Source organism: Bombus pascuorum, chromosome 12, assembly GCF_905332965.1.
Source record: "Bombus pascuorum chromosome 12, iyBomPasc1.1, whole genome shotgun sequence".
Lineage (NCBI taxonomy): Eukaryota > Metazoa > Arthropoda > Insecta > Hymenoptera > Apidae > Bombus > Bombus pascuorum.
The window spans coordinates 12,509,082-12,536,164 of record NC_083499.1 but is presented as its reverse complement, the minus strand read 5'-3'; the positions used below and the strand labels follow the sequence as shown (position 1 = coordinate 12,536,164).

The 27,083-nt window shown below is 42.6% G+C and overlaps 1 protein-coding gene across 9 annotated transcripts in view; it reads left to right on the top strand.

Moving 5' to 3' along the window:
* LOC132912902 (low-density lipoprotein receptor-like) overlaps positions 1-27,083 on the top strand; it is a 65,365-nt gene that overhangs the window by 12,201 nt on the left and 26,081 nt on the right. For 8 of the 9 annotated variants that reach the window (XM_060970710.1, XM_060970714.1, XM_060970716.1 and 5 more), the window contains one exon: positions 18,728-18,850. The exons of the other annotated variant lie outside the window; for it this stretch is intronic. In XM_060970710.1, the coding sequence (XP_060826693.1) occupies positions 18,728-18,850 (123 nt within the window). The remainder of the gene's footprint in view (positions 1-18,727; positions 18,851-27,083) is intronic. 9 annotated transcript variants of the gene reach the window in all.

Here is a 27,083-nt window from a genome sequence, read left to right as displayed (position 1 = left end):
AACTATTAAAATAAAAGAAATCGATTCACGTTTTTGCGAATGCGACGAAACGAATTTAACCCAAATAGCGACTAAAATATTTGTTTTTATCTTGTCGTGTATTTTTGCGTATTATCGTTATTATATGGATATTTTCTCTGTTCGCGAGTAATATTAAACTGGTTATACGCTTTCTAAATTATAAATAATTACAAGGAAAGAAAATATAACGAAACGATCTGATCGTCGGTGTATCGACACGAATTTCAACTCTTACGCGTTCGCTCGAATATTATTCGATGGAAAGATGGAAAGATATTTAAGGGGATCGCCGGCTACCAGGTTTAGAGTAGCGATTCGTCTCGGCGTTCTTTCCCTGTGCCAAACTTGGTCGGCTCGCCTCTCCCCTTCTGTCTGCGACTTTTTTCTTCTTTCTTAGCCATCTTGGTCGTCGTCGTCGTCGTCGTCGTCGTCGTCGTCGTCTTCTTCTTCTTCTTCTTCTTCTTCTTCTTCTTCTTCTTCTTCTTCTTCTTCCTCTTCTTCTTCTTCTTCGTCTTCGTCTTCTTGGTTCTTTCCTTATGCCTCCCCGCCGTCGCCTCTTTGCCGCGCCTAGGGCTATCGTAATTTGTAGCGCAAGGTCTGTACCAGGTTGCAACAGAGTTCTCCATTCTGCGGAGAACCGATTCGGCTGTCCGCACAGAGACGTACGTGTACGCGTGTGTATACTATACATACGCACATGTACGAAACAACTCTCGGTACCATATAATTATGGTGAAAGCCAGTCGTGGTCGGTGATCGGCGCGCGGTGGTATGGCGCGTAGGGGCAGCTTCGGTCGAGTCAAGTGGTCGACACATTGGCGGCCGCATCGATCGCTGCTGCCGCTTCTGCTTCTCTCGAGGGTGTTCTCCTTCCTTCGTCAGCTACTTTTCGCCGGCGTATCGTCTACGCTTGTTCGGCGCGCTTCTCGTCCGAAAGAACGGCCTTCGATTGATCCCAATCGAAGTTTCAAATCGTTAACAAAGCCTGATTGATCCGCGTTCGACGACGAATGAAACACGGGCCAGCCATTCGTCGCACTTTCCCACGACGGGCATACCCGTTGTACGAATATCTCGTGATCGACGCGTTATTGGACGCAAATGGATCGTTTTATGCGCCGACGTTACGGTTCGAGTAAAAAGTGGCCGGATTCTACGACGAATCCGTTGCCTTTATACGAACCATTCGGAAGCAGTTATATCGTCGATGGTCGACCAACTGTATGCGACTCGTCTCTTATGCTGATTCGTGTACGAACGCTATCAAAGAAATGGAGGTTGAACGGAGGTTCGTTTTAGGTAAATTATTCGGAGCGTTGGAAATTAGCACGACCATTCCACCGTAGATATATCGTACTATATTTTCGCGCCGTCAAACTTTGAACAAACGCGTGAAAATGCACAGTCCTGTTTGCTACGAGATCCTAAACAACCTCGCGACAAAGACAAGAATTTGAAAAGTTTGTTTCCTAAGGTCGTGCTCGTTATTTAGAACTTATTTCGGTGACGAAATTTAGAACTTGCTTTAGTTACGAAAAGACGTAAACGGCGACCTAAAATATTTCGCTACACCAGCTGCAGCATTTCTATGCTCAAATGCAAATACAGTACGTAATATTTTACTGTAACGTGCTGCTTACATCGCGTTGTAAAACCTTTTGGCATCTTTCGTGTGCGCGCAACCAGACCATGGGCTAAATAAGACGTTAATATTGCAGCAACAGTGCGATATTAAGGGTATCTTTTGTACAGCAGATAGTAGACGTGTCGTAGCGGACACCTTTACCCTTATACTACGACGATATATCAAACGATATACGAAACAAAAAAATGTTGCTTGAGAATACAGTGAGAATATATCGTGGTATACGAATCATACGGAGGAGCAGCGTTAACAATCGCAGCTAAATATTCTGTCGCATCTTGTTTCGTGCATCTTGCAACCGAACTTTGATTTGCGAAACTTTGAAAATTTTATCGGATTTTTCCAACTAGAGATTTGACTTTTATACCTGTACCTTCACCTCGTCCATAAAGTAGGACTCATCGTTCTACGATAGGCAAGTTGGCAAGTTATTAACCTTGCCTTCGTAAAATACGGACGATCGCGTTATACAGAGAGACGATGGTGGCGAAAACCAGAATAATCGGCTACGTCTTCGACCAAAATCAGAAAAGAAATAAAGTAGGTCAGCTTATTGATTCACGGAACGGTACGAGTTATAAAGGAAGGAAAAATGGGGAAAAAACCGGAGGAACTGCGATTCCTGTTCGTTGTGGCATTAATTTCTCGTTGATTTACACAAGTTCCACTCTCGCAGGGCTTCTCCTTCTTCCTCTCTCTCTCTCTCTCTCCCTCCCTCCCCCCGTCTCTCCGAGGGCTAGCTCGCGAACAGCGCTCCGAGATCTTGATAAGAGAACCGGCTCCCTATTTGATTTATTGTAAATTAGCCGTACCGAGTCTGAGTTATTGCCGTGCTAAATTTCGCCACTGCTTCCAACCGATTGCTGTAAGTAGTTCGATATGGACGCGAATTATGTCAGCAGTTACCCGAATACCGTTTAATTGTCGGCTTGGAGGTGGTATCTTCGCGGAGTCGGCGATTCTATTACGCGAAAACTCGATCCTCTTGACACGGAAAAACCTCCTACTTTGGACACTTTGGACGGCACGTTGGTGGTATACTTTCTCGCATCGTCTTCTCGAACGTCTTCCGTTTCTTACGAATCGAACCTTCTACCGTTTATCGATAGTTTAAGAATCTCATTTTCCCTTCCATCTCGTTTAGACATCGTTCCACTCGAGATCACTTTCATTTGCTTCGCGAAACTCGTTGTTCCCAGCCTTTTACGCTCTTTCACGTTCTTTCGTTTGATCTTCCGTTTCCAAAAGCTGTCTTAAATAGTCTATATCCGTTTGAAGGTGAAGAGAAAACGTTTCGAACGAAACGGAGTTGAACGGAGCTGAGTGGTTAAATCAGCCCAGTCGGAGATCGGTCGAGGATCTATTATCTACGATTTTCATCGTTCTTCCATTCGAGATTCTAACGCGTAATTTCATCGGCGCGTAGTATCGCGCAGTGGCGCGAGTTCGCGTGGACGACGCGCAATCGAGAGAATGCAGCTAATATCGTATTTATATCAGGGTATTTATAGCGAGGAGAAGAGCGATTCTCTGGATGGAACGCACGTTGCGTATGGAGATTTGATCGCAGGTGGGAAAAATTTGTGTCGCGCGAGGTTCTTAACATTTAAATTGTCAAGCCAATTCTTTAAACACGTATTCTTTGTAAATGTCGCTTCGTCTGCCGGATGTTACGCGTGCTTCGCTTTCGTTCTTAGATTTAACTTTCGCGACGCTGAGATTTGGTGCGATGGCTGGTGCAACGTGCAATCGGAAAATGCGAGTGCAAAGTGCGAGTGCGGAAAGCAAGCGCAACAGCTGCACGATTGCTCGCGAAGAAACCAATACCTTGACTTTGAATATTTTATATGTACGCGCATCTACCTATATTCGAACGTTATATAAGTTCGGCAAATATTTCTACCTTGACGTTCTCCGTGAATACATATACATCCGCGGCCTATAAGATTATGTTTAATTACGTCCAGAGAAATATGAAAGCGCATAAACGCACGATGAAACGGCGTTCTACTTATTCCCTTAATTTCGCCGAGACGCCTTCTTATTGCGTCGCGTTCTCCGTACTGCGTTAATACCGTCCGCCTGATAAAGCTGTACGCGATATTTTAGTTTGCACTTTTGCACGGAGATATACGAGAGTCATCCGCGGCTGCCGCGTTAAATATCGTTTCTTTCGTTCGATTCGTAAAAACTCGGCTGCAAAACGTTTCCGCGTTGTTTCGCGGTGTAAAGTCGAGCGACAAGTTTAAACGACACCGACGCGTGTAACTGCTGGCACACGGTTCTTCTCGTATCTTTAGATCGGCGATATCTACGCGAGATGGTGCGGCTGATAAATTTCGAGAGGCAATCGTGCACCGACGAAAGGACGGGATATTACCGTCGTTTTATACGAAGCATTTTACAAGTACTATATGAACGCTATGAAAAAGTACTCGAAGATGCCGACGAATTGGCCTTTCGTAAAGGGAACGGCGTTAAAAGGGAGAGTCTCTTTCGTCCTAAAGTCGCCTTTGCGCCTCGTTGAGCAGATACGGATGATCTAAATTCGTCAGTGAAATTACAAACGTTTCGTGGTTCGAAGTAACTTAAGAACTTTTTATCTACGCGTTGTACGAAACATTCGGAAATTTCATTATTACGATGTTACTTTTATCAACGACTGTCGTTATTTTATTAACGGCCGGTTAATCGCGATTTATCGATAAGCCACGATGTTTATCGAAATGATCTTTAACACCGATTGTACGTTTAAGACCGCTACTCGCGTTGTACGCTAATTTTTCACCAACTGCACGTTCGCGATAAACGTCTTTCAACTTTTATATACGTTTCTGCTTACGACTTTGAAACTTTTATTCACGACTATCCTAATTACTTGGATAAAATTTGAAACGGATCTGCAACGCTTATGAAAGTTACGAGATATTTATCGGAAGCCGTAAGCTTGCCAAAGACCGTCAAAGTATTCGAACGGTCGATCGTTCGCTACATCGATAAGCCACGATCTCGGCAGATAAGCAAACGACTCGTAACTTTCGTACGCGTTCTTGGATTTTCCAATGTTACCGTTAGAATCGCGACAAAATTGCTCTGCAAAATTACGCTGCTAATGAACAAATTTCCTATAACGTATCGATAAAAATTTTTCGTCGTAAATGCTCGATCGCTTTCGCGAGCCACTGTATTCGAACAGGAGAGCGCGGACACAACTTTTTGTCCGCGAAAGTTGTACGTACGATTATATAAAACGCGTATATCGCTAATATCGCGATATCGAAAGCCGTTCTTCCTGCAAAAATTGCTCGCGGTTCTGGGACGAACGAAGGCATTTCCGTCGATAGGACGGAGCGTTTGTATCCGTTCTTCCCTCGCATTTTCTATACAAGGTGTCACCAGGGAGTTTCAAATTGTCTCTTTCGACGACAATAGCCGTGGTCCTGGATTTTCCATTTCGCGAAACGTCTGCATCGATCGGACGTATTTTCGTTCGTTCGTTCGTTCGTTCGTTCGTTCGTTCTTCTCCTCTACCCTCGCCCTCTTTTCTTTTCTTTCTCTCTTTTCACCCTCCTTCTCTTTCTTCTTACGAACATTCCGTGCTTTTATAATCCGCGTGAAATCTTTCTTTTCGACGATGCTCGCACGTTGTTTTTCGCTCGCGATGCGTGAAATACCGTTTGCTCTTTTCACCAAGGTATCGCGCCCGACGATTCTTCTTCCGCTAAAAATCAATTTTTCGACATTCCGTGCAGCTTCGTTCCCGTGTTTCGCGCGATATTAAATCCGACATTAAATCTGATACGCGTTTCGTTGGAACGCGAATAGACGCGCGGATTAGGGAGAAAAGTTGAACGATAATAGGGGATTTCCATTTAAAAAACCCACGAAAAAGTTGATATTTCGACTTGTCGATCGAATAGCTTTTAAAACGTCTTTATTTGTACGCTGGTTCGAACGAATCGTTCGCAAGTATACTCGCATTTTGGTCAATCTGCGGTAACGAACTGCGCAAATCGATGGCAAATATTCCGTTGTCGCGATATTCAGCGGATGAAACGAATCTCTGCTAAACTTCTGTTTCTTTGATTATACTCGTAATAATTTGTAAATTTGCTATAATTACGCGAGACAATCGTAAATTTCCATAGACAGTTACAGTCTACTAATAATTTAGTACAACGGAAGAATATCTTATCGCTTTTCTTCGCCCTTTCTTATCCATCTTCTTTTCTTTTCCTTTTCAACTTTTTTCTTATTCGATAGATCGAGTTGACATTTGCCGCGATACTTTTACGAAAGGAAAAAATCCAGGCAAGTCGGCGGTACGCAATCGGAATTCGCAATTACACGGCCATGATTATCGTTACGTACTGTTGGCAATTCGATACGAATGCTCGAAAGAAATTCGCTCAACGACTCGTGAGGTTGAGACAGACGTGGTAATAACGACTGTCGGAGCTATGTAAATTACCTCTATCCGCGTCGAAAATCGCGTATATCTCGCGTTTGCTTTCGCGCGTGCACGCCAACTCGTCGGACGGTAAGAAACGTTCGTGCAGGTAACGAGAACGTCCGACGAAGAAAACGACTTTACGCCATCGTATCGATATTTTTATACGTTCTTTTCCTTTTTTCTTTCTCTTTTTTTTCCCTCCCCCCCCCCTTCGAACGAGGAAAAAGCCGGTTCAAAATTAATAGGGGTTTTCTCGTTGCTTAATCGCATCGCGCTCAGCTTTCACCGTTTCTTTCCTCTCGGTGATTTATCTTGTTTACTTCTGCATCATGAATTTCTGCAAGTTCAACGGTAATGGATCTTTCGAATCAGGTCCCGGCCACTTACGGACACTTCGATTTAACTCTCAATTACCAATGTAACCGGAATATTTCGCACGTTCGTTTGATTTATCAATACCTACGTATTTTATCCCGTTTCGTGTTTATCGAAAAATTTTGTTCCATTTTAACTTTTCACTCTACTTTCATCGCTTTCCTTTCCCTCTCTTCTTCCTTTTCTTTCTTCCTCTCTTTTTTCCTTGACAGAAACGTATTGTTTCGTAATTATTTCAAAAGCGATCGTTCGTTTGGCTGCGTAACGGAGGCACTTGCGATTAATACGTCGTACAATATACGATGAATAATCGTATCTGTTAGGTTTCGAAGTTGACGGAGAGTCGGTCATCCATTACGCGTGAAATTTTAAACGAAAGAAAGCAAATACGACTAATTTGTTTTCACATGTTTTTACAAAGTACCGGTTAACGTATCGTATTATCCGATATACGGTACAATGTATAAAACGAAGCTTCGATCGTTTCAAGGACAACGCTGTTGTCACGTCGGAGACGCGAGAAATCGCGAAACCGATGGATCGCCGGTGATCTCCTCGAGCCCGAGTTTGAACGTTTCACGAATAAGGCGAAGAAATTGTACTTTGTACATGATAATGGAATTTGTCATGCGAATGCAACAGAGCGACGTTTCAGAGTGTTCGGACAACGGAATAAGGCGTCGAGCGCTAATTTAGGAGGGCTTTTTCGTATCGAGGTTTTAGTCCCTTTGGAGGGGTTATCGTCGGGTATATTATATTATGGTTATTGTTTCGATATGGTTATTGTGGTGTGCAGGATGTTTCGTCTACCTGATTACTTTTTCTGAGCGGTGGGTGGTCTCCTTGAGCGCGTGACACTGTAACAGTTCTTTTTTCCACGCTATCGATATACCAAGCTTCGAAGGTTATTTTAAGTTTACCGTCGTAAACTCTTTGAATGTCACTTATAATAAAACTTTCACGGTAAATGTCTCGATAAATACATTGAAATTTCCCCCGTAATATCTCGTAGGAGATACAGGGCAACTTAAGAAGGAACGTGTAACAGAGCGAGCGGATGTTTGACATTCAGTTTGACACACAGTGAATCTACTTGAAGCAACGTGAAACTATTCCTTTCCGTGCAACTTTATACGTATGGTTAAACAAAGAAGAAAAAAAGAAAAAATTAAAAAAAGACAAGGAGAAGATCGATATAATATACTTTAGACGGAATTGAATCGAAAAGTTTCAATTTTTGTTGCCAGTTAAATCACGCAACTTTTCTGTGAATTTATCTATATATATATATATATGTGTATATACTGTATGCATACGATATAAGCAATATATAGCTTACTCAACTATGGCCAAAGATAGTATCCGTTAAAGAACCAACCGATAACTCGTGGAAAATCGACATAAACTTTATAGCTTAAGCGTGTTAGCAGCTTTTTTTAGTAGAGTATTACGTTTTACCGCCTTCTTGCGTCGAATCAAGACGCGAAAAGCTTACGTCTCCGAATCTACCGAGCCATTTCCTTCCTCCGACTTTTTCATACTTTTTCAATAAGATATTTCTATCTAGTTATCGAGGTAAAGGATAAAAGTCGAAAAATCAAGCAAAACGGCAGTTTGTCGTATTTATCTACGTTAAATTCTAACGCGACGTGATCGTCGCAGTGTCGGCGATAGCGTATATTTATTATCGTTCGTTCAATTGTCTCCTTCCGTCTTTTAACGGCTTCCGATTGACGAGTTTACGAAGATAGTCAGTCTCGCCGGAAATGTATTTAAATAAAGATTTGCTTCTACGCGTTTCCTCTTAAGCGTACTCGCTTCGCGAGTAATACGATCGGTCGTTCCATAAATTGTAGTTACATGCACGAGGTTACGGGCATACATAAATTACTCTTTATCGGAGGAACGGATCGACACCGATACGAATTGTTGATTTTCGTCGGAGGGAAGAAGCCGGTTCGATCGGTTGGATACGAGCTCTGGCAGTTAAGGGTTAAACGCCGTTGGAACGTCGGGGAATTAGATCAGGGTAAAGCTGGATGTTTGAAAATCGAACGTTGCACCCGATGAATAGATAATTCTGCCGCTATCAGGATCACAGTTCTATCGTTGGCCGTGCGAATTTTCGTAAAACGTATCCCCTCGTTTCGGCTTGATAACCAGTCCCTTGCTTATTCGGGACGTTATTTTCGCGTAATCGCGGCTTTAGTCGAGCAATTAGTTGCGCGAAATTGAGAGCGTGCTCGGACCGAGCTTATTCGATCGACAGGAAATAAATAGTCGACAGGCTGAACGGGTGAAAAAAAAAAAAAAAAAAAAAAAAAGAAAAAAAATGATACTGACGTGGCTGACCCCGTTACTAACGGAACTCGTTATCCTCGCTTTTCATTGACTGGAATCAGGCAGCCGATTGTTCGTTCACCGAAGAATACGCGATTACGAACGATACACCTTTCCTCCTACCACGGAGTCATCGCTCGTTTCCACCATTGTACGTATCGCCTTACGTTGTCGCGCAATTAACCAGAGCTTCTTCGTTTTATCTTTTTCACGTACCGTAAGGCACGCTAGAACGAACAGAATCGCTTCTCGGACCACCTTCGTTACAGCGTCTCTTCTTTGTAGCATACATCGAAATATATGTATTTAAATGTAATCGATTCGAGGTCCGCGGTTAAAGGCGGTGGCATCGTTGGTACGACACCGTTTAAACGACCGAGAAAATACATATCTGTGTGCGTAAGAGAGACACGCATCGACGGCCGATTCTACACCCGAAAACAACGAACAACTTTGTACAAACGTGTGTTCCATCTGCATTCGTTCGCGAGATCGTCTCTCTTCGGATTTTCTGTTGTTTAATTGTCTTTACGAAAGACGCTGGAAACGACCACTTTGCGATGCGATCCGCTTACGTTGCGAACGATTCCCGGTGCTTTGCGAATTTATGGAAAAGCCCGTTCTATCCTCGACTTTGGTATGTTCGCCAAATCGTTGGTATTCGATGCCTGTAAAATATTGGTATTCGGCGTTCCAAAGTAAGTTTCCTATCTTATTTTTCTACCTAGCTCTCTCGTACGTCTTATACGAGATAAAGCTGCGGCCAGAGGTTTCGCGTATTTAACGAAAGAAACGACAAGAGTATCTCGAGCAAGGTCGAACGTTTCGCGTTGTTCGACACGTTCGCGTGACACGTCGTTTCGACGAAATCACAATTGATTTATGCGATCGCGTTGCGTAAGGCGCATCTACGCAAAGCAAGCTATATAAATCGTTGATCGTTTTAACTTTTGATCAAGCGGAAAGATTTTCCATCGTAAAATTTCGCGGTTCGTGTCCTTCTGCGAAAACGAAGCAAAGTACGGCGATGTTGCCATGACGGAGCAAGCAGCGAACACGCGACGCTACGGCAAAACGTAAATAAAGTAACATAGGTATCGTTTTATCGAGGTAGGACAAGCGTATTGAAACGGTAGGCGGTTCGGAAAAGTCCACGCAGAAATCGGAAACACGAGCAAGATTGAAATTTCTTTTCTCTCGAATCTCAGTGTTAAAAGAATAGAATTCGATATCCGATATAAATTAATCGAAACGATATCGTAGATAAAATCTTTTCTTTCTGCTGTTTGTTCTGCGTATGGATCATCGACCCTTAATAGATTTACGCGAACAGAATTGCAGAGAGACGTTCGGGCCGTTTCACTTATTTATTTATATCGTTACGATATTTCCCGTTTTCGGACAATTTGGCGAAATTTCACGAATTTGTGGAATTGTAGCGAAACGAGGTAGCCGGATTATTTGGAGTAACGGTAGCACGGCCAAAATCTCCGTGGCATCGGCCAGGTTTGGCCGTGTACGATTACTCGACTGGAGAGGATGCGGGATCTTGGAGTTATCGCGGCACATCGTGGTCGAGTTTCGTGGCGAACAACGCGAAGATATTCGAACGTGTGAATATCGCGATATCAGTTTTACCGTGAAAAATCGTTACGTTTTTCAAGGCATTCGAATAAGATTCTCGCAAATTCTCTGTCATAGAACACTTTCGTGTACCATGGCGATTCGATGGCCAAAGACATTGTAGTTTAAAGAGTGAAACGAGCAAAGGGGAGAAATTTTACGAAATTTATTTTTTACGTAATTTCACCAAACTGAAATACAATGGACAAGGGGGAAATGAAACTGATTTTAATTTTAATCGGAAATATTTCGATTCGAAAATTCGCATCGTCGAATAATGGAGCGATATCGATTGGAAAGATACCTCGTACGCGAATCGAATCGGGCCAAATCGACTCATGCGATTATAAGGGATTAAGGGACGACATATACACCTATCCGTAGGATGGTAAAAGGTATATCTATCGTTGAGATTTTTTCCCGACGAAACTAATGGAATTTTAAATTAAACTTTTTATCGTTGGAACGAGCGTATATAGATGTTGTAACGATCGTATAAATTTAATCAAAAAATATGGGGAAATAACGCCAGAACCGGTAGAAGCTTGCAGCGTAAGGTGTAAATTCTGTATCGTTTGTAACTGAAGCGAAAAAGTGATTTGATTTTTCAGATATACCAACAGATCCGGTGTTTGTTGCAGGCGACTACAAAAGTATTATTTTTTCTTTTTTCCTCGCGAAATAACGGTTATGCGAGATTCCAGTCGCGATTTTTCCCGGAAAATACGATCTTTTTTATACACCGAAAAAGGAAGAAAGAAAGAAAGAGAAAGAGAGAGAGAGAGAGAGAGAGAGAGAGGGGGGAAAAAAGAAAAAACGCAGAGATATCAAAAAATATTAAAAAGTATAAAGATGATTGAACGTAAAATGACTATCAGCTTTTTTACGCCGGTTTAATAGTTCTATGGTGTTTTTGTCGCCAATTTGTTTAAAAAAAGGGGAAAAGGTGAACGCTATTTCGAAAAATATGCGTCGAAACGGGTATAGAAATTTATGCACAACAGGCTGCGTGAATTTGTACCATCGTAACGTCGTGGCGCTATTTTTGGCGTGAAATTTTGCAAACATATTCCGCGTACAATTCCGGTGTACAATTCTTTCTTCAAAATTCTGCGAAAATATTTCATTTTTCCGAGCGAAATGTCGGTGTCAAATTTTCGTCAAAATGCCAATGTCGATGCTTTATCTGGAAGACGCGGACGTCAATGTCTAAATAACAATGTCGAAAGGTTTAATTCCAGAAAATGATTTTTGTGTTGTCCCACGTGAATAGAGGAGGGAACGGAACGGACAATCGCATTATGAATCTCTTGCATTTTCTATCATTATTTCTCCATCACCGCGACAACAAAAGCTCGAAGAACGAAATATATTTTCGACGCGAGATAAACGAGAAGACAGCAGGAAAAAGACATTGAAGCGGGAATAGGCAACTTACGGTAGATTCGTTGGATCGCGCGATGACTCGAAAGTGAAATCGCGTTGGTAGGGACGAGCGTGCAAGAAATGCTCGACGCGCCTCTCGAAGTGAAAAAGCGGCGTACGAGGAAACAGGAAGTCGATGGGGCGGTCGACGACAGAACGCGGACGTCGCCGGTTCTATCGGTTCCGCGATTCTTACGAGCAGAAACTCGCTATTCGCGCGTTGAATCGTTTAAGCCGATATATGCACACACCCAGCTGAGAATAAAGAAAGGATCGATTTTTTTTTTTTTTTTTAACTATTTCTATCCAAATATATTTTTCGAACTTACTTGGCCATAGTAATTTATTAGAATAATAGACATTTTTATACTTACTTGTTTTGTACTTACTTACTTACGTATGTTTCGACAAAGAATCTTGCGATATCAAATAAAATAAGCGTTTAAATAACGCTATTTTCATTAAAAACGCTAAAATAAACGTCGGCTTTTAAAACGAACGCAGGGATTTAACGTTTGCTGCGATCGAGATTGAAAATATTATTTTTCCCGCAGGATCATAGCTATTGCAGATTTCGATCGTGACTGGAGAATTACTCGTATTGCCCGGTATATTCCACTCGATAATAGAATTTTAATTGCATTTTCGTAAAAATGACGTCCACCGATCGCTGTAATTTTCGATAGACGTGGAAGAAAAAAAGGGCTAGCCGATACCTTCGCTCGTATCGTATCTACTTCTCGCAAAGATTAACAAAGCATCGCGGAATAAATATCAAACTTCATCTTCGATTTTCAGTGTTTGCCCGTTCATTCGTCTCGCATTATCTTATCAAAGGCAAGCGGAAAAATATTTTTCTGCCGGATCGGCGAACGATCGACGTACTATTCTGCGTCTTCCTAGATTTTGCGTGGTCAGCGTTTTTGCGTTCAACGTTCGTTGTATCGCGTATTTCTTTACGTTAAACGGGGTAAGAGCCGTGAATCACGTATCGCGTTTTCGATAAAATCCGCGATTCTATTGTACAGCTGCGCGATGAAAAATGAACGTGATACGTTCCGAAATAAGATGCTAAATTTTTTTCATGCGAGATTAACGTAAGAATTAAGTAAGGCAAATTTTGGACACTCGTTGTATCTAAAGTTGCTAAAGCATCTTCTTAGCTCGTAGAACCATCTGTCCGAACGGATGAATCTCGTTGACTCTCTGTTCGATTCTGACCCGTTTCTCTTCCTCCGTCGGAGGTTAACGGATTGTCCAAGTTGGAAAAAAATACGAACGAACGTTTTCGATATTCGGTCGGATGCTATTTACTCGAAGCTCGCCTCGGCGGATCAAACGTTCTTGGAAATGAAAGCGCGATTGAAAATAAAAAGAATCGAAGGTCGCAGTAGGGTCAAACGAATTTTCCTTCGGCGATTTCTCTTTCCCTCGTCGTGGGAAGTTTCAACGGCTTCTCCGTATCGTCGATAAAACGTGGACGGATCACGTGGACCCTAATGCGATGCGATTTAACGCGTGGCCAATTACGTAGTTACTTTTGCGCCAGTCCGACTTCCTGGATTCCGGTTCGATCTGCTCTCCAGCCGATTGCCGATTGTGCAACGGCGATTTTTCCGTTCCATTGGCAGATAAAAGTCGCGACTAAATACGTATCGTGGCATAGCTTCAGGGGTAAATTATTACGTCTACTTAAATAAGAGGAAAAATTCGTATAGACGTATATCTGATATGACCTTATTTTCGAGTTAAAGCTGCTTTTGCGTTGCATCAGTGGCTCGACCGCCTTCGCAGAAACTGTTTCAACCGAGTATTTTTGTCTCTAATACAACCTTCTAACTATATTATATTGTACCATCACGTGATTTACAAATGACGAACTTGCGTATTCGTATTCGTATCCGTATCGTTTCTTCGCTTTGTACGTATCTCTCTGTATCTATATTCTTCGAATTAGTCGTTTAACTTGTACATGTACCGTTATCGTGTCATTTGTCGTAATCTGCAAGTTGCTTCCTAGCACTTCAAATCGGAGTGAAAAATCCCGATCAATTCGAATCTATGCTTCTACGATCAGACGAATTTTCTTCGCGAGAGAACCAACGTCTTACGTTATAGACTTTTCCATTTGTTCGAGTCGATCGACGACCGAATATGTTTGATCGATTCAACGTCGTCTATCCACGTATCACGTAAACCGTATCACCAAAAACTTTAAGCGCGTATTTATTTGGCAAATAAAATCCCAGCTGGTAAAATCGAGCTGGACGATCGATCGAACTTGCAACTTTGTCGATATTAGTGGCAAATTATTATCGAAAATTTAGAAGAAGCGTTTGATCGAATCGATTAATTCGACTCGTGACAAGCTCGTACGTTCGAACGAACCTTCTTTCCTCTTCTCGTCTGCCCGATTCGTCTCTAGAGTTTTATGTCCGCGTATTTTTAAATAGCCTAGTACGTTGATCGATGGCCGAGAGACAAAAAATCGGATTGTTCGCTATCGATGTTCGGCGCCAGAAACGCGCAAACGATAAAGTATCGTAGTCCCGTGTTGTCATCGAGCCGATCGTATTTTAACCGTGGCACAACAGTGCTCTTTAAAATTCAATGAAACGAACGGAAAAATCGCGGAACGAGCCCCTTGAAATTCGCGTGCGACTTCATTTCGCTTTGTTCCCTTCGAGTTTGTTTCAAACTCTCTTTCTCTCTCTCTCTCTCTCTCTCTCTCTCTCTCTCTGTGTCTCGTTCAAGCGTTTCTCTCGGTGCTCCTCCCAAGCTTAATATCAGATTTTAATATCGGAATTTTTTTTCATCCGGTCGTTGGTTTAGCCACGTTTCTCGAGCACTTCTCTTCGCTTCGCTTCGAGGCCAAACGCGACTCGCGCGAGCTTAGCCGACGAGTCGACGTATCTGGGTTCAGCCTAAATAGGTAATTCAACTTCCATACGTTCTCGGATGTCGCGCAACTATAAATCGAACTAGAGCATTGGCCAACCGGGAAAAAAGGTGAAATCGTGAACGATACTCGAACGTACTCGAATCGCCGAGATAATTGGTCGATCAATTCCTTCTCGTGGCAGACGATAGCCTAAATGGAAAATCAAACTTTCGTTCGACGAACGAAAATATTTCTTTGCCGATGTTTCTCTGTTATTCGGAGGGCTGGATAGGAGCGTGGTACGAGAGCGCTTTTTGTTTTTGTTTGGAAAAAAAAGAAGAAAGAAAGAAAGAACGAAACGAGACGAATAGAGGAAACGAACTATAGAATACGCGTTTATCTGGAGGATTCCGTTTTCAATTTTCAAGATTTTCTGAATATCTATTATAACGCGTTTTTATTGTTTCTGCTACACAGATTTCTCCGCCAAAGTTTAAAACGTTTGCCATCACGGGAAATTGAAGCGAAACGTCCACCGCAGTGGATCGTGTTTGACTCGAGAACATATTGTACTTTTGTACAATTAAGCGATATAACGTGTTCCTATCGTAAAGAATATCCGAAACTTTTTTTCAAATCAAACGCGTCAGTCGTACGTGTAAAAGTTTCGTTGTATAGAGAAGGTATTTCCGCCATTGTACGTATCGTATTTATAACGGTATATTAAATTTCGTCTCGTTTGGTACTACTCTCGCATAACTAGAAAAATCGTATGCCGCGAGAAAGAATCGTGGAACTCGATGAAAACGCGTGTTTCAGTGGAAAATAAGGAGTCCTTTTAACAGCCACTGCGATATTTTTTTTTTTTTTATTTCCTAGCTTAAAATTAGATGCAAATCGATGCTCGAATTGATCGCGCGTTTTTAAGTTTCTTCGAACGGCTTTATATCGTTTTTCCCGCAAAACTCGTCGGTTGTTCAAGGCGTTTTAAAAATGATCAACGCGACAGGAATTTAACAATCGCGTTTTTTCCTAACCAAATACTGTAAGGTTACCATTTCAGAATCTAATTCCTGCTAGCAGAACATCAGCAAAATTTGATTCAAATACGACCAACGCGAGTTTCAGTGGAAATAAAGTTCAACTGTGAATGGAGTATTAACAAGTGGTATTAAATAGACTTAGGATAGGATATACGAAGTTAGCGTACTCGTATTTAGGTACTCTGTAAATCTAACCTTCCAATCTACGACGAATTTAAACATCGAATAAGGATAAAACGTGTTTTTTTTTAACCGTTGTAACGGTCGTCCTACGATTTCTTTATATACGTTACGTACGTTAAGTAAGTGTTTCTACGAGTAATTGCTATTTTTCTGTAAGTTTTGCTTAGTCGTAAAACCGTCCAGTTCTATTAATAGATAACAGATTAAGGAAGAATATTTGCAATATCAGCGTATTTTTCAGTCTACAAAGTTGACCAACGCGCTTTCTAAACGTCTCGATCAAAGATTAATATTCGTTATTCGTCGCAATATTCGAGTAATAAACGACGGATGGAGCGAAGCGATCGCGAGACCAAAGATTTACAAAAATCGCCAAAGTGCTCGCTCTCTTCTCTTCCGCAGCGTAAACCGCGACAAATGAAAATCCGTATACAAATACCATTGACGTAAATCGTATTCAAAATACGTTCCGCTCTATAACGATCTGTTCCTCCACTTTTTCTCTCTGTATTTTTTCTCTCTTTCTCCGATTTATCTGTACTCGCATTCATCTGTATTACGGGTTTTACGGAAAATATTTTCGAACGCAAACGTACACCTTTAACGTGAACGAAGGACGTACTTTGACCGTACTTTGAGTCAGACAGAGGCTTTTAAAGACAGATAAGAAATTTGCGAAACGTTAACGAGTAGCCTATACGACGATCGACACGTTTGAGAGAAAAGAGTCGATGCTCTTTTATATATAATGTCGAAATGGCGAACCATCGCGTATGATATACGGACCAAGCGAGACTTGAATATCGTCTCTCTGGAAACTTCGATTTCGTAGAAACTGAAAACTTTCTAACGCGATATCTAACGACGTGTCTAGACAATCGATCGTACGATTGTACTACGTACAATTTTATTATGAAACGGAGACTGTGCGTGGTTCGCGGCAGGCCGAGACGCGTTAGCCCTCTCACCGCCGAGACGCGAACGCCATTCTGACGTTGTAACCTGGCAGGATTGCGTGGGCCATTGTAACAGTTTCGTTGCGTTATTATTCGTTACGGTTGGCGATAATCGGTCTCGACGGCGGAGTCCTTGATCTTACGCGCCGTCTCGACGCTTCCTGATTCAGCGAAATCGCTTGCAACGAATTTCTGTTGGATCGGGCGAAAAGCAACGATAATCGCGTCTCGTTGGTTGCTCGTGCTCGTCGCTCGTTCTCCCTACGCGGCAGATTGGTGTGCGTGCGTTCTACATCTATATCGGCGTGGCTGTCCTCGGGCCCATATATAGGGGCCCCTTTACTCGGTCGCTGGCTTACAGCATCCGCAGCCGTCAGCGCGAGTGCATCGTCGTCTTTCTCGCCGGTGGTCTCGTTGTTTGAAATCGCTTCGAATCGTCGAGAGAACCGTGTCGATTATTTTCTCTTTTTCCTCTTTGTCCGTTTGTCGCGTTAAGCGATCGGGGCGATCGCGTCGTAACCGCGTCGTAACCGCGTCGTAACCGCGTCGTAACCGCGTCGTAACCGCGTCGTATTCGCGTCGTCCACTCCAAGTGGTGCACAGAGCGACGGGAGAGCTTTTCGCGAGTTTCCTGTCGGCGTTGCCCAGTTTCCAACCTTTTTCCTCCGCTATTTCCTTCGTCGTTTCTCGTTTCCGTATTCCCCAGACCGTCGTCCAGTGATCTCGACCGAGTACAGAGAAAAAAGAAAGATAAGAAAACGAGAGGAGAGCAACGAGATATAGATATAGACACACATATATATATATATATATATATATATATGTATATATATATGGAAGATACTTGCAGTTGAAAAGAGAAATCTTTGGCCTCTGTGCGACGGGAGGAGCTCGGCCGAAGAGAGTCGATTTATTGGAAAATCGTTTCACGGACGATTGTTTGGTCGGAGATCCGGAAGGTGGTTTGGTGGCGGTAAATCGGTGGCCAGGCCGGGTAGAAAAGAGGCGAGAGAAGGGGGATAAGAGTATTGTGATTTCGGTGAGATCTCAGCGGAGCGGCGGGTGCGGGTTTTTCGGGTGGGCGAAAAACGTTTTCGTCGGTTCGAAGGGATACGGAAGCCGATGAAGCTCGAAAGATGCTCTGAATAGATGGTGCCGGTGTTTCGGTGCTATCTGCTACTTTTGCCTCGCTGGCTCGACCTGGCATAGTTTCGCCGCCGCGGTAATCGCGTGTACGGCGTTTTATCGGCCGTTTCGCGTAACTCTTGAAACTCCGTGAGCCGCGATAAAACGATCGACGGACGATTTTCTGCCGTTGCGATATTAACGAAGAGAGGAAAGGGGGGGAAAAAGAAGAGAGAGAGAGAGAGAGAAGCTAGCAGAGCAGAGCAGCGGAACCTCTTGCAGTACGTACGCAGGGGGAGAAAAGGGTCTCGTAAAGCGTTGCACGTTGAAAGCTTTTATATTGGATCAGCGATTAAAGTAGCGGCTGCGAAGGTGTCGAGAATCGTGCCGCTCTGCCTCTCCCCTCTTCACGGTGATACACGGGATATACGCGAATGTTCGTGTACGCTTCGTACGATTGAAAAACGGACTCGTAAAGCACACATTCTCGCGAGAGCATGCGGTTCGCTGGAACATCGATGCGTCTTTTCAACAACGCACCGCGATGCACGCGCACGCTGCTGCCGTTGTTGCTATTGCTGCGATTGGCGTGCGTCGTGCACCTCGTATCGGCCATCGGTGACGATTATCATCACGACTACGAACGTGCGCTTGCAGGTCCGCACAAGTGCACCGACTCGGAGTTCAAGTGCGCCAACACGAAGTGCATACCCGGAACCTGGCACTGCGATGGCGAGGATGACTGTCACGATGGCTCTGACGAGGATCCAACGGTCTGCAGTAAGTACTTGCGTTCTCTTCTTTTCTTCTTTCCTTCTTCTTCTTCTTCTTCTTCTTCTTCTTATTCTTCTATCTTGTTCGATGGAACGATTCTATTTCCTCTCTGTGTCGTAGTTAGTTTTTAGCAACGATACGATGGTTATGGCCAGAATAAATTCGACTCGAAATGATTTTCAATTACGCGGCCATGCAAGCTGACAATGGAATTGCGAGGATTTCCAGATTCCGGGTGTAGATCGTGAGATTTTCAGACGGTTTTAAGAGAATATTTTCGCGCAAAGATTTTCCCCATATTTCTCCTTATTCCGTGGTTCTTTTCTTCTCTCTTCTTTTCCGCCCGATCATTTTTTATCGTTAACGAGCTCCCAAGGAAAATACCCCGGGGTTTCTTGCTCTAATTTCGCGATAAAAGTTCCCTTAAAAAGTACGTCGCAAGTACGTTCTTTTATCGAATATAAAAATTCGGAGACCGTAGATGGATCGAGGATTAAGGTCACATTTATACCGAAGGTAAACAGAGAACGATCGCCGTACGATTTTGATTAAACGTTTCTCGTTGGATTGATCCTCGATATCGCGGTTTCTCGATCGATATAGTTTTTTCCTTGGGCAAATATTTTTGCGCTGCCAGTCGAGCCGATCCGAAAGAAAATATTCGTTCAAGATTCCTTTTCATTACGAAACTTGCGTTTGCTCTTTCCGTTTTCCAAGCAACTTCCTTCGCGACTCGCAGCTCGTTCGCATCGGCCATCGAATCGTTTCCCTTTGCTCTCGTCGTTCGGATCTCGATAGCCCGTACGGTACGTACAAGGTAAATTCCCTTCTTTCGAATATATCGTCGCGATACTCGGCGACGAACGTCGCAACCATGTTTCAGAATGTACGATCTACACCCTGCAGCGATATTAATCGCGCACGAGCCGGAGTCAGCTTTATTAATCGTAGACTGTCTCGGAATTACGAGAGTCGAAGAACTTGGGTTGGCTGGTGGAGTTTGTAAAGTGGAGCAAAGGGCTTTCGACGAACACGAGAACGTTTCGTAGGTACGAACGATCGTTCCTCGCCGGTCTTAACATCTTTCTTTTAAAAGATCTTCGTTATGATTTCGTTGGAAACCGAAACCGACCGAAACACGGTCGTAGAAGTGGCGGGATCGTGAATCGTAAACGAGACTCGCGAAACGTAAACGTGGAAGAAAGCTAGACTCGTGGATGTGGCTCGACGACTGGCTTTTATTTATCGCGTAATAGTTGCAACCTTTAACGAGCAATCGACCACGTTTATTTATGAAAATTAAACGCGCCAGCGTTTATTTTAAGATAACCCTGACCAGAGTCTTTCACGAGATTGCTCCCTTTTTTCATTACGTTTTTCATATTATCATCGAGCATGTAAGTTATTATTAATCTCTATCTATTCTTTTTAACGAATTCCACTAGCCAATAACTCTCTTCCACGCGTATTCGCAATTTTAATTTTCTTTAATCGTTATCGATTTATTATATCGTGGTAATATGTATATCTTTCGTCGTGGCCAAAGTAAACGAAGATCGTTTCGAGTTGCACAGGCTAGAAACCACGCGCAACCGGGGACAGCTGTAGAGCTCCCAGAATTTTTAAATTCCTACATTTTCGTATTTAATTCCCAACGCGAACCGATGCACACGCGCTTGCACGTCCGTGCGAAGTATTTAATGGAACAATACGAATGGATTTTGTTTCCCCCGTTGCGCTGTAAGCTCATTTGTTCGCGAATGAAACCGACTAAAAAAGAATATATATATAAAAGTATGTATATATATATATATATTACACGTATGTACACGTACGTTTGTACGTACAGCGTCCGACAAAAGTATTCGAACGCCCTTAGAAATTTTTTAGGTGTACGTCGTACGAGATATTTTGAAATCTCGTTGGATCTGAGACACGGCTGTATTATATCGATAAAATTTGAAAGCAATCTCGAACTGTATATACGATAGTAGCTACGAGATATCGGTTGCAAGCATACCGTTCGCAAAGATTATCAAAGTATTTGTAATTATTTGTTACACGAAGAAACCGCGATATTCGGTAAGACCACCTTGTTAGCACCGATCGTACGTTCGAGGCTACCAGTCGTGCTGTATACCGTGTATCGTGTAGCAAGTTTTTGCGTATGTTTGTCGTACATTCTAGTAAGCGTACGTTTACGATAAATGTCTGACAATTTTTCTATATATTTTCGGATTGGTTTCGAATCATCTATGCCGTTACGACCACGATAGTCGTGTCTCGTTGCAACGCCAAGGAAATTTCAAACAGTTTCGTGCAATGCGCGTGATATACCCATAAGAATTTTCCGTAGCAAGTGTCGGAATACTTTCGCGAGCCGCTGTACGTACATCTCGGAACAAAAGTCTCAGGACGGTCGCTGTGCCGATCGCGAGATTGCGGGAACTAAAGCGCGTAACGAAGGTAACGAGAAATGGCGTGTAATTTGCAATTAATAGCGGTATGCCAACGATTTTGTTGGAACACGCGTGCAGCTTGAAATACATACTCGACGCGAAAATGTCGAAATTATCGAAATGATCGAAATGATCGAAATTATCGAAATATTAAAGGCAAATGTGCCGAGACTTTTGAGCCAGAGTATACGTACGTACGATATATGCGACAGCGCGTGCACGTTAGCTGCGTCTGGATGCGCGCAAGAAAACTCGGTTCGTTACGTTTAACGGCGAAATTATTTGTGGAAGTAAATCGTATCGGCAAACAGAGAATTATTTCGACCGTGGCACACGTGCGCGCTTGTTTTGTTCGAATATCGGTTGGTTTTTGAGAAAGAGGGAGACAGAGAGAGAGAGAGAGAGAGAGAGAGAGAGAGAGAGAGAGAGAGAGAAAGTTCCTGTTTGGTGGATTCGGACAAACCATCTCGCATCGACGTGATTAGAGCGTTTGATATAATTCTTATCGTACTATTTTACGCTGCGTATATATCTCGCTATATCTTGCGTCTGTGTGTTTGTATATGTTGTTCATTGGTATAAATATATATTTTATTATTTTCCAGAGGTAGATTGTTGCGCGATATCGCGTTATTAATAATAACAACGGCTCGTTCTGATTTCGTCGGGCAAATACCGAATTAATATTCATGCTCGTGCATTTCCAGCCACGACATATATCCATCCACGATAATTAATATTCAATTATAATGGGCTGGTATGTAAATGCGGGGAAACGGTGCGCGCCACCGCTGATTACTTTCCCGTTTTGGTAATTGTCCGCGCGATCGTCGCTCCATCACCATTATTTACAACTATTCGACCAATTACGCTTCTCAAGCTCGCTTGCCGCCAATTCCAAGATCGGTTACGATTCCGTTACACGCGTACGATCGCTCGTCAAATTCCGTCTACTTCCGTCCTGTGAAACTTGGAAATGTCATTTTTGCGTTTCGTATATCGCGCGTGTTACGTAAAACGTTTTGGAATTTCGCTAGCATCGTAATGAAAGGCGACTTTCGCGATTACGTTGGTCCAGATCGTCAAGTATTCCAACATCGATCCAACATCGTGCAATTGAAATACGAAAGATTAATATATCTCGGGAATTCGTTTATAAGCGGTAGCGAATTCCAAGTGATAGAACGCGTCACAGTTGCACCGATATTGTTTCGATATTAAAAAGAAAAAAAGCTAGGATACAAGGTGAACAGTCGAACGTTGAACGTATTGTGTAATACGCGTATAACGAACAGTTTAAATACTTTTACGATCTTTCGGATATATTTTATTCGGGTCTGTTATGTTATATTTTCAAGCGTGTTTCAAATCCTACCAACGTAACGACGATAGTCGTGTCTCGTCACGGTGCTAACAAAGTTTCAAAATGTTTCGTATTACTCGCTCGTAATATATTCGCAAGAGGTTTCCACGACCGTTCCAATATTTTCGCGAGCAAACGTATCGAAATAAAATTTGACAGAATTTCGCTGCAAAGTTGGCGTGTTTGCTCTATAGATCAGGGAACAGATACGTCGCTATACAAAGTTGTATACGTTTTAGTTGGATAAAAATGACATTTTTTGTTTTCACAAGGGCTATGAAAAATTATACGGTGTGTAGTATCGATCGAACGTTAGGGAACCGCTTCTTACCGGTGAGACAGGAAACGAGCAAATGAAAATTATGGAAAAGTAGGTCATTGTTACGACCTTACGTTCGAGTCGAGTTAAACGCGTTAACGTTTGAGAAATTCCTACGAAATATACATTTTTGAACGTTAAAGAGAGTTTCGCAACGCTCGTTATACAATTACGAAAATTAGAGCTTCCGAGAGCAAGCTTTTGAAAGAAACGTCTCGATGTTTCGCGTCGCAGTTACCTCCGTCGGTAGTCGAATATGCTTTTTAATATTTTATTATAAAGTATACAATCCGCTGTCAGATGGACGTTCGTTAAATTCTTCTTACGTCGAGTTTACCTACCTAAATAATAAGGCGGATAGTTATGCGTTTATAGAATATTTCAAAGCGTAAAACTCTAGTACGGAATATACGTGGTATAGAAAAAAATATTGAGATATCCAAAAGTATCTCGTTACGATATTCAAGTTACCGTTCGGAACGCCTTCGGTTGTAATTTCAGATAAAAAATATAAATTTCTAAATATCCGCGATTTAAAAACCATAAAGATACGATGGTTGCTCGATTAAAAATTCGAACGGTACGCGGACACGTTATTGGTATCGATCCGAAATTTTGACATATCTCTTTCGAAAGAACGTGGTGGTCGGCGAAGAGCACGCGGAGAGCGTGAAAAATCAATGTTTGGTATTAAAAAGCGATACTTCACCGCCACGGTAAAGCGATACAAGTTGCAAAATTCGGATAATTAAAGTACTTTGCTGCTACTTTATCAAATAAATGGAAAAATATTCGGTCCTTCGTCGATAGCTACTATCGCTATTAATTTCGGGTTACCCAGCTCAAACCGCAAACACCGAACAATAAAAATCTTCTGGGAAAACATTCTTCTCCGATGTTTCATCGATGCTTGTATATTACAAAGCATTATAACACACCAGCTCGTAACGCGATTTATAATTGATCTCGCAACGATCGAGAGACTGAGAAAAGCGACCGACGTCAATCGTGTTTCGCTTTTTTGTTAATAACGTATTCTAATATACAAGGTGAGAATTTAGAACCACGATCGATCGGCGATCGATCGAATTTCGAAATCGCTCGTCTATTTTTGTTCTACGCGTACCATATTTTTCAGCCGCTTACTAACATAACACTCTGCTTGAAAAAAATTGGATCGCGTGGAACAAAAACGAAACGTGCCAGAGTGTTGTTTCGCTGTCGAGGAGAAACGCGAATAAGGCAAAGGTCGCTTTTGTTACGCGTCGTTCGATCGGGTCGCGTGAATTAATCAGAACGAGTCTGTTGTCCATCGATCGATTATCGAAATTAGTCTTACAAGCCGTGGGAACGAGCGAGCCTGTTCTCTCGCGACTGATTTTTGGGAAGAAGAAAGAGACGCGGCCGAAACGTGGCCCTTTGGTCGGCCCTTGAAACGCGATTCCCTCGCTGCGAAAGCAGGTATGTGAAAGTGCAACTTTTCGGACCGGTTTCGCGCAGGTGAAGCGGATTGATGCATGAACGAAAGCTACCGTTAGTTTTGAAACGCTTTTGCAGGCGAATATTTTCGACTGCTCTTCTCGCGATCGCACGGAGAAATATCGATGGAAGCTCGTTGAACTCTGAACGCAGAGTAAAACACGGAAAAAAGAGGTATATCCAAAAACAGGGAAAAAAAAAAAAAAAGAAAAAAGATGAAAAAAGCAGCCTGGATAGTCCTATCGGGGGACGCGTGTGACGGTGAACGTAGTAGCGTGTTTCGTATCTGCGGGAGAATTAGCGGGTATTTTAAATTCTAAATTTATCGTGAAAAACTGTGAAATTGCACGGTGATTTTGATCACGAAGGACGTCCAGTATGGTGGCTGATCTATAATCAAGTTACCTACGTAATGAAAACCTTTTCGATGCTTTTTTCGTTCGAAAAAAAAAAAAAAAAAAAAAAAAGAAAAAAAGAAAAAGAAAAAAGAAAATAAAAAGAGAAATAGAGAAAGAGAGGAAAAAAATCGATCATAGAGCGTGCTTAACGCGGCGATCAATGCGTACGCGGTGTATGCACTTCAGATTTATGGAAAATTAATGCGGGTTCCACGTTATTTTATCCTCCAATGACGCTCGACGATTTTATTTTATTACGAGGTCAACGAGTAGCTGATCTGCGATCAACAGCGACGTGATAAGAATAGGAAAATCTAGCGTTGGCTTTTTTTTGTCGCCTATAAAAAAATGTGGTTTTTTCTATCTCTAACTAGACAACTACGCGGTACGTAGTTATCAGCGATAGCGACGAAATACGCTTTTTGGCTGTATAGCGACGTGAAACGAGAAACACGCGCGTGATCTATATCAACCCCTTCGATTTTATGAACGCCTATACGCGCTAAGCGAAATCCATTCTCTTGGTCTATGAATACATTTGTGTATATGCATTGGAAATTCCATTGCTGCGAACTATGTACGTTCAACGCACTCCGTAGTCGTTTTCTTTCTTCTTCTTCTTCTTCTTCTTAACGCAAATACAAATCGAATGTCTCTTTTTTTAAGTTCGATCGATTAACGTTTTCTTTATCTTTATAAAGAGATGAAAAGATAGAGCATCGGCGTGTTTCATCGCGTGGATTACGAAGTCCGGTGAATGGACCGTGCGTCACTGTTCGATCATAATAGAACGTCGTAAGATAAAAGTTCCATCCACATCCATGTTGATATATAGCGTAAGAAAGAATCCATATCGAAAGGGTTGACCGTTGGCGATTCTAGTAGCCTTGGACGTTTTATTCTACCTGGTTGGCACTCGGTAAGCTACTTGTAACGTTATAACATTGTGATATATAACGTTATCTTTGACAAATTTTTAACAAACACTGTTCCGTTCAACGTTGTACAAACATTGCTACGTGATACGCGGCAGGTAGGTGGTTTTTTTTCCTCTCCCTTTTTTCCATCAGGTAGATATTCGCTGTATTTCGAAAAATTTCTGACAACGAGATTCTCACATCCTGTACGTACGTTGGAATACAGCACGAAAGAACGAAGAACGAATCATAATCCACGATTGGATTAAACGACTTCTCGATTTTCGTTGATACAAGAATTTGCGTAAAGTTGGACGAACGGAAGAAACGACGACGATTCGTTTGAATCCGATCGTCAGACCGGGCCTGCTAAGGTTAATGTCAAACGAATCACACCACCTTTCGAATCGTAGCGATAATAAATATGTTGCCAGCTACTCTATATCAGATATGTACATATATATGTACGGGCGATGATTTCGACGAGAGCGGATAGTTCAACAAGTAGCCGATCCATAATCAAGCGTGACAGCGGTACCTTTCATTCGGCTCTTTTGTGTCTAGCTGTCCGTTGTTCGCGCGCGTTCGAACCTCGGATAGTTGGAATTTACAGAGAGTTATCGGACATTCCAAAGTTCTGAATTTACGCTGGCGAATTACGCGGCGATCTTGACACGGAAGTCGAAAGAGCGTACGTACGCGGTTGATTTGCAATCAAAACCAATCACAGGCACAGCACCGCAGAAAGAGAGAGAGAGAGAGGGAGAGAGAGAGAGGAGGGGTAGGGGGAGAGAGAATATCATAATCGGCGAACCCTTTGACCCCCGGCTTAAATTGCAAACGCGGTTTTATCGTTGTAATTAAATAGTTGGGTATTGACGTTGTTTCGCCTATCGATACGCTCGATAGCGTGACCTAGATGCGTGCCGTACAGATCAATTGGGTAAATTCCTATTCGTCGTACGGTTTTGCTTTGTACGCCACGCGGTCGTCGTCGTGGTTAATGGAATAGTTTGATAATGACATTCCAATGTGTGTGTAGACTGCAGCTCGGATTCACGATGACTCGCGTGTTTTCGTTTCGATCGGAACAAGCAGCTTGCCGCTTAGATACATATCCGGGGACGCGTGTTAACGTTTGGCGCGACTCAAAAAAATTCCAAATTTCCGTTTGTCGAACGGAAGGCGTACGTTACGTCTCTATTTATATCGCGTAAAACGATATATTTATGATTGTACACGGTTATAAGGTCGATATCGTTAGTCATGCCGCTATCGACCTGATCTTGGCGTTACAGCGACAC